Below are 9,050 nucleotides of genomic sequence, written 5' to 3' on the forward strand. Positions count from 1 at the left end.
TCTCTAAGATTCGTGAAATTGTGTCGCATTTTGTAATTTCATGCGTCTAGACATATTTTTCGTTAATATGTTGACACAAATAATTTAGAACATATCAAATGAACAACTTTGAGTGACTAAAATGTCAACTTAGTCGTTGTTTATAAATCTCGAAACTAAATCTTATAAATCGCGTTTCATAAATTCTATAGAATTCAGTTTCGACTCATTAATCTCAATCAGATTTTTATAAAATTTTCAATCTCAATCACGGTTTTTATAAAATTTTCAATCTTACAGTTTTTATAAAATTTTATGAAATTATGTAATTCTTCACTAGAAATTAACATCTCTATAAACAAGTAAAATATTTGAGTGGCCGACATTTTCGTAAATATTTTACCGTAGATAAAAAAATAAAAAAATCTAGTTACTAATTTAGTTTTTGAGACCGGTTTAATAAACCGGTTATTGGAAAGAACCGGTTATTGGAAACGGTGCGTTTAAAGTCTCCGAAGACGAAGAAGGGCACAAGAAAGGGGTTTTAGTTTCGCGAGAGTTATCAATGGCGCGTCGTCACAAACCAAAAACGCCGCCGGCAAAACAACGATTCTCCGGCGTCGAGACTAAAAAAACAAAAACCCCGCCGGCTACCAAACAACAGTTCTCCGCTTCCGAGAGATCAGCTCTCTACGCCAGAAGAGAAGCAGCTAATGTACTCCGCTCAGTTCTCCGAGGTGACGCCGAGCGCAGAGCCGTCGCTTCCATCAAATCACTCGTCTTCAGCCCTTCCGTGCGCAACAAACGCGCCACCTTCGCTCTTGTTTGCGAAACTCTCAAGCGTATGTTAAACTTCTTCTTCTTCGGTAATCATAGTTTTCAAATTTGATTTTTGAGATTAAGGAGATATGAAGTTGTGTATTGCAGATCTTAATGTGATTAAGGATGTTCTTGAAATTGCTAATGTGTTGAATAGCAAATGGAAGGTATGTATATGTTCATCTTAATTTGCTAAGATTGCTGTGTTTCATTTACCTTTAATGCTTAGTTTTTGTTTGTAGAGGCAAGAGCCATTGGTCTACATTATTTGCTACGACATCTTATTTGGCAAGGTTTTAATAACTCTCTCAACTCAGTTTTGTGCAATGAATGCTTTTACTATATCTATGTTTTGGTTTTTCTTAAGGGAACTTGTGGTTGTAGGATACTCCATCAATTGGTGATGCTGAGAAGTTTCTTATGAAGCATAAAGATGCTTTGTTGTCGGGTTTAGCCACGCTTTTAGTGAGAAAGAAAGTTGAAAATGTAGATCAGTTGATGGGTGTTTCTCAGCTTAAAGGTATTCGATACTCTCAGCATAAATGTGTGAAAGACCTATTTTTTTGGATTTTTGAATATGTTTCTGTATCTTGAATTTTTTTTAAATTGGATGCAGGTCATTTAAAACCACGTTATGTTCGTGTAAATACACTTAAGATGGATGTAGATTCTGCAGTGCAGGAGCTGGAGAAACATTATACGGTATATACCAAGTTTTTAATGAACCTTGAATAATATTGGTGTGCTAGATCTGTTGTTTAGTTCTCACAGGATGAGATTGAAGTTTTAACAACATAGAAAATCTGTTAGACTCATTGATAGTGGAAGGGACCTCTAGTTCTGAACCATGGGAATTTTCTCCCAACTTTGTTATAGCTAAGTTAAAATCTTAGATGTTTGTAATTTGTGTTAAATCATTGGATGCTCTTTTCTAATGATGTCACAATCTCTCTTTGTGTCCTGATTTGATTTCAACACAATTTTTTTTTACTATGAAATCAGGTGCAAAAGGATGAGACAGTTCCTGACTTGTTGGTGTTGCCACCTGGCAGCGATTTGCATGATCATCGTTTGGTTGCGAATGGGCGTATATTTTTGCAGGTATATGGTGAATGATCTTTGTGAGTTCTGTTTATATGTGTTCAAGTTTACTAACATTTTTTTTCTTTCGAATGATAGGGGAAAGCAAGTTCGATGGTAGCAGCAGCATTGCAGCCAGAAGCAGGATGGGAGGTAGGCCACAGCTCTTGGATTCATTTATCTAAATTTTTTCCAGTTGGCAATAAAATGTTGCATTTGGTGCTTGTCGTGGTGATTGTGGAATCCATTAAATTTATCTGGCTAGTTACTGTACTTTATTTGTGCTCTTTTGTCAAGGTTCTTGATGCCTGTTCAGCTCCAGGAAACAAAACTGTTCATCTTGCTGCTCTTATGGAAGGACAAGGAAAAATCATAGCATGCGAGCTAAATGAAGAACGAGTAAAGCGTTTGGAAAATACTATAAAGCTATCTGGTGCTTCCAGTATCCTTCTCTGCCATTCTTTCACATATAACGCTATTAGGTTTTAGCTTCTCTGCTTCTGTTTGATAGTTAGTCTCCAAGTGCATTGAATCCCATGAAATTTGATTGGATAAATGCATCTCATATCATGTCTGTCCACTACTGTTTTTCTTAACCACAAGTTGTAGATATCGAAGTTTTTCATGGTGACTTTTTGGGCCTAAATCCAAAAGATTCATCTTTTGCAAAGGTAAGCATTACTTGGACTCTGATGTGGCTATCTGTTTTTCCTTTTGTTCTTTGAAAAGTTCGCAAACCAATGTTTTTGGATTATTTATTTATTAGATCTCCTTGAGATGGCTGCAATTAGAATATAAAAATCTCCAAAACCAGTTTCTTCATTTTTCTTTTGTTGTGATTGCTACCGTGAAGAGTCACTCTCTGAACAAAAGCAGATGTAGTCATTCGATTTAATGTTCCTCATGCTTACGTGTGGCTGACTATTGCAGGTTCGAGCTATATTGTTGGATCCTTCCTGCTCTGGCTCCGGCACCATTACAGATCGTTTGGACCATCTCCTTCCTTCTCACGAAGCAGGTATTAATTGATCTTCTCTGTGTTTATGTTTTATGTTAAATAGTGACTGAACCTTTAATACACATTTCCATCTAGATAACACGAACTATGACTCCATGAGACTGCACAAGCTCGCTGTTTTCCAGAAGAAGGCTCTTGCCCATGCACTCTCCTGTAAGTTTACATACTTTTCTTATGTTGGCTAAAGCAAAATGGGGGTTTTACTTAGAGAATCTCCCAAACACGTTGATCCATGTTAAAATTCCCTCCATGAATGAATAAACCATATGGGGATACTAAGATAAGCCTAATGTTTTATATAAATTAGTGAGAACTAAAAAATTGCATGTTCAAGTAGTACTCAACTCTATGCGTATACTGTAGTTCCACAGGTTGAGAGAGTAGTATACAGCACATGCTCCATCCACCAAATAGAAAACGAAGATGTGGTCTCATCTGTTTTACCTCTGGCTTCATCATTGGGCTTCGAACTCGCTACCCCGTTTCCTCAGTGGCAGCGTCGTGGTCTTCCTGTATTTGCTGGATGTACGTATTGCTCTTATCATCTAATTTTCACCTGATTTACTCTGTTTCTAACATTTTGATCATGTTGGCTTTTGGCTTGCAGCGGAACATTTACTCAGGATGGATCCGGTCGAGGACAAAGAAGGGTTCTTCATCGCATTATTCGTCAAAACAAACAAACTCGATAAACCAAAATCGTCTAAACTTCCCGAAAGAGAGTGTAGACAAAGACGCAAAGAAAGAAGCATGCAGTTACATCCCTATCTTTGTCCCAAAATGTTCAGAGCTTGGAGTAATTTGTTACACAGGCGCAGGAGTAAACCGGCATTAAGTACCAACTCAGATGAGTAGGTTCCTATTATTACGTAATTGTCTTTGAATTTTGTTTCTGCCTTTGATCTCTTCATGTTGTCATCGAAATTTTGCAACAAAGGGCAAAAGGAACATTTAAAGGGTAAAATCAGAAATCTCTTTTAATTTTTTTTCTCACATTGCAATACACTACACAATATCGCATTCACTTTACATAAAACCCAGAACACAGACAAATATAGATAATTAGCTCCAGCAGCATGAGCCCGAGTGGTTTATGATTTCTCCGATTTCTCGGGTCGGGAGGAGAAAGTCTCAACACACATCGTCTTGACATACCATAGAAATCTACTCTGCATCCTCTCAATCTTCTTTTCATATTGATCCGCTCTGCCTCTCTCCTCTCACCATAAACATCTTCTTATATCTTTAGAATACTTACATGTAAAAAATATTCAATAGTTAAAAGTAGTGCAATGGTTGTGTACAAAATGTTTTTTTTTTTTTTTTCGTACAAAAATGCTGTTATGGCAAGTTGTAAGGAGGTGACAAATTTGGTGTTGTAATTTATCAAAATTCAGCATTTTTAGAAATCTAATTCAGCATATTTTATTTTCAACCTGATTATTCATTATGAATCATTATATATATATATATATATACTCTATATATACATATATAATTTATATTAAAATTCAGCATTTTTTAATACTGTATAGATAGATACTCGCATTATTTAATTTGAACATAGGAAAAAATTATATTTCTTATTATATTACTCATTTTCTTAAAAAAGTTATAGATATAAAAATAAAATAAAAATCTTGAACTATTATGTGGAAGAGAAAGAAAATGAATTGGAGTGTTAAATGTAAAAAGTAGGGTAAAAAGAGGCTAGTTAGGTTATTGTCTTGGCTTATGACCACCAAGCTTATTTACCGTAGTTCTTAGAGTAAAGTCTGATAAAAAAGGGAGCTATTATCATGAAATTAAAGTTACTCACTATTCCCCCAATACTAGTTCCATTCTTAGTTTTCCCACACCTACTTTTTGGCTCATCAAATAAAATCAAAATAAATTTTAATAATTTTAATTTGGACATATAAAAAAGGGTTATTTTAGTAAATAACATCATTTATTGATTAATTAGTTCGTTTTTTTTATATGGCCAAAATAACTCAATAACATTTTCACATGAATTATCATAAGCGAAAGATAAATAATATATTATAACTTTACCTGCACTATTATCAAATAACGAATATATGGATCTAAAATATATATTATATATTAACAATAACAAAGAAATATATATATACTAGTTTAGTACCCGTCCGATGGACGGGTTATCTTTATTTAAAATTAAATTAAAATTAAAATTTATTATAACTTATAAAAAATAAATTTTTACGCCGGTATGTTTGAAAAAATAAGAGAAATTAATTTCATTTGGAAAGAGATTTTATTTGGTTTGAAGTATCAAATAAACGTGTATATATATATATATATATATATATATATATATATATATATATATATATATATATCTCTTAAAATTTGTTATTGAATGTTAATTATAAAAATCCAATAATGTCAAATTGACAATGACCAAAACATTTGGGAGCTATTTGGGAGCTATTCATCATTACTCAAAATATTGCTAAAATATTTTTAAAAAAATCTTAATTTAGCAATTATCCTCTAAACATGATTATAACATTTTGTAAAAAAACTTATTTCTTAAGTTTCAATTTTTAAAAAAACCATTCTCAGACTATGAAAATTAATTTATTATTATTTAATATGATGGTAAAGTTCTTTCAAATGAACATCAATCTAAAATATGATGTTAAATACAAATATAGTCATTTGTAAATAAATTCATATAAACAATGCAAATAAACATAAAAATTCTAAAATAAACTATAGCATCGTTGAGGAAAACATTAAAAATCTTTCAAATACGAATTATAGAAAACTACATATTTTCTTTAAAAATATTTTAAAATTACTATGTTACGATTTATATTGAACTTTGTTATCTTTAATTTAAGCTATAAATATTATTTTCGAAAATCTTTTATTCACCCTAATGTTTTAGACAACGAAATTGCTCAATAGCATAATACATTCATACATAAATTAAAAATTAAACAAATATAACATATTATAAAATAAAAATCATGAATAAAATTATGTATTTAGTTAAACATTAAAAATAATGAGATGTCTAATCCCGATTGGTTGTTTAAAATCCCACGTGGACTCTCTCAAAAGCTTATAGCCTCAACTTTTATATAGTATAGATTAAATGAAAATTAAAATATATTATAATTTATAAAAAAAAAAATTTCAAATCTCTTTTTTGAAAAAATAAGAGAATTATTTTCATTTGGACACATGTATTATTTAATAATAAGATAAGTATTATTTAGACACATGTCACAATCTTTTTCGATAGGGTTAATAATATTTCTATTTTATCCAAATATTAACAAAATTAATTACGACACGTGTCAACATCTTATCGTTTATAACTGACACGTGTCATGATCTTGTTAATGACTGACTTTGAAAAGCAAGGTTTATATAATAAGATATTCGATATCGTAAGTCAAAATGATTATTTATTTAGACTCCAAAAATATCGTACGAGAACACAATTCATCGCAAAAGCAATAAGAAACAATGATTTGTTCGATAATTTCATCAATATCAACTAACTTATACATTACCATGTTTATTTACCTTGATAATTTAATTATTACCGTTTGCTAAATATTTAATACAACAATTATGAACAATATAATAAATAATTTAACACGCTAATGATGAGTTTACCATATAACTTGTAATGTATTGCGATATAATATAATTTCTATTTTTAATTAAAAACATCGAAATAATCGTTCTCGACACCAAGTATAATATGATTTAACTGATAATAGTTTTTTTTTTAAATAGACCCAATTTAGTGGTATTTATGAGTATTACTAGTATATCTTGACATATTTATACATAAAGACACCTTTTTATGTTTATAGGGTCTTAATCAATACTCCCTCCGATTCAGTTTAAGTGATGGTTAAAGTTTTTACACATAGATTCATAAAACATATAATTCACCTTTTTCTCCATAAAAACATCATTAAATAAAATGGATTCAGTTACCAATAAGAAAGTATGATGTAAAATATGATTGATCAAAAAAATATTAAGTACATTAAATTTTGAAAGCATCACGTAAATATACAATTTGTTTTGGCTAAAACATCAATTAAACTGAAACGGATGAAGTATTAACAAATTGTGCTATATTTTAAAATGTTAACATATACAGACCCTTAAACCTTTGAGCCACTGCTCCTTTGTTTAACCTATTTGGTTGGACCTCCTGATCACACAGTGCATGCGTTGTAGTAGAAAGGCATTGATTCACGCATATCTATAGGATGATGAAACAACACTGAGAACAGCTGCAAATATATATATATATATATATGAACAGCCATCTTCATAAGTTCATAAGCAAATGAGATAGAAGTGACGGGCATAAGGGAAATTAAAGTGTGTGCTTGTGAGCTTATTGGCTTGTTAATAAACTAACTGCTTCTTTAGACAAGGCATAGATACCTCGAACACACAAATTGAAGTAGTTTTATCTTATGCATTAGGATTAAACATAAATCAAACTTAAGCAAATGAATCCAAACAAAGTAGCAAACAATCAAAGGATCTAACAATAATAATAATTAAAAAGGCATTGGGATCATCATAGGGATTGTTAAGTACTAGTCTAGGGCATAGATCATCGATTTGGACTAATCCTATTTGGTTGACTAAAAATATTAAAAGACTAATCCTATTCCAAAAAAACTATCCACTTAACTTATCATTTAACCTCACTAAACTTTCATTTAATTAAAATCTAGACTATCTCTTGGTCTTTTTCAAAAGCTACTTAATTATTATCTATACTATTAAAAGGGAACCATTTTGTATAAGTCAATCATAGTTTATACAATTAAAAAAGTAAAACAAAACTAATGTGATTATAAGAAAACTACATAACTGAACCCCTTAATTATAGAAAAAATTATATAAACAAATTAAACTCATAAAATTTAATTCGACACCATCATAACCAAATACCTTATTTATAGCAAACAATTTATTCATTAGTTTGGATTCATCGACTAATGTTTAATATAGTTAATAAATTAATTTAATCAATAATTAACTAACATTCCTAAAATAAAGCAATCAATTAATCGTGATCTAAATACATATTACAAAACAACTATGCTTATAAGAAACCGATTTCAATGAATCAAATTTGGTAAAAAAATAAAATAAATATTTTCACTAATAATGTTCATTTCTTAATCCATAATCATCTACTTAAAAGGGAAAAATTTTGAATAAAGTGAGCATAGTATATAATTAAAAAAGTGTAAAACATATAACTTTAGTTATAACAAATAGAATAATTTAACTTGATTTTTTAAAAACAGATTAGAACGTATATTAAGGTAACTGAATTATAAAAATATCTAAACCCATTAAATGTTTGTTCCTAAAATATAGATTGTTAGATGTTAATAAATTATGATAAAATTTTAAAATAAAATCAGAGCGTAATTTTAGGTAATTGGATAATTAAATTATATAAACCATTAAATATTGATTTTAAAATATAGCTTATAAATTCCGAAAATATTTCTGATTTCTATTTTAGATAATAACTTCTACTAATAGCAAAATTAAATTACAAATATTTAATCAGTACATTATTTAGGAAATTGAATAGTTTAATCAATAAAATGTAGTTCCGTTTATAGCACTCAAAATTTACATTTGTTCTTTGTTAAATCTTTATATACTAGGTTGTTCTATTTTCAGATATTCTATTTAATCTCTTTTTTATAAACTTTCGGTATTTGTTAAATTTTATTAAAATAAACTAATATTTTCAATTGTTTATGTAGGGTTTCAAGTATGGTTGGAAAAGCCTATGAAGCTGTTTTCTAATAGGTGAGGTGAGACATTTAAACTATAATAGGTATATTGTTGGGATAACATGACGGTAAATATTGTGTTCAAAGAGTGGTACTTAACTATAAGGTTCCTAAGGTTTGGATAAGCAACTTTTTTTTGTGGTTTATCAATAACCATTGTATATAATTTTATCTATAATATATTTTTTCTAATTGAAGGTAATTATCTTAAATTATGTTATGAACATTTATAAAACAGGTCGATATTGTGCTTAACAGATTAAGAAGAAAAATCTCGAAAATTAAAGCAATTAACGTTGAATAAGGTTATAACTATAAGC

The 9,050-nt window shown here is 29.7% G+C and overlaps 1 protein-coding gene across 1 annotated transcript; it reads left to right on the plus strand.

Annotated features, from left to right (window-relative positions):
- The first annotated feature begins 536 nt into the window (after nucleotides 1-536).
- On the plus strand, nucleotides 537-3,889 carry LOC17881727 (probable 28S rRNA (cytosine-C(5))-methyltransferase). Its single transcript, XM_006287470.2, has 13 exons — nucleotides 537-821; nucleotides 907-965; nucleotides 1,041-1,091; nucleotides 1,183-1,318; nucleotides 1,415-1,500; nucleotides 1,801-1,899; nucleotides 1,978-2,031; nucleotides 2,176-2,320; nucleotides 2,488-2,549; nucleotides 2,809-2,896; nucleotides 2,972-3,049; nucleotides 3,260-3,421; nucleotides 3,504-3,889. The coding sequence occupies exons 1-13, from the start codon at nucleotides 545-547 to the stop codon at nucleotides 3,749-3,751; spliced, it is 1,545 nt and encodes a 514-aa protein (XP_006287532.1). The 5' UTR covers nucleotides 537-544; the 3' UTR covers nucleotides 3,752-3,889.
- The last annotated feature ends 5,161 nt before the right edge of the window (nucleotides 3,890-9,050 follow it).

Source organism: Capsella rubella, unplaced genomic scaffold (genome assembly GCF_000375325.1).
Source record: "Capsella rubella cultivar Monte Gargano unplaced genomic scaffold, Caprub1_0 scaffold_6, whole genome shotgun sequence".
Classification (NCBI taxonomy): Eukaryota; Viridiplantae; Streptophyta; class Magnoliopsida; order Brassicales; family Brassicaceae; genus Capsella; species Capsella rubella.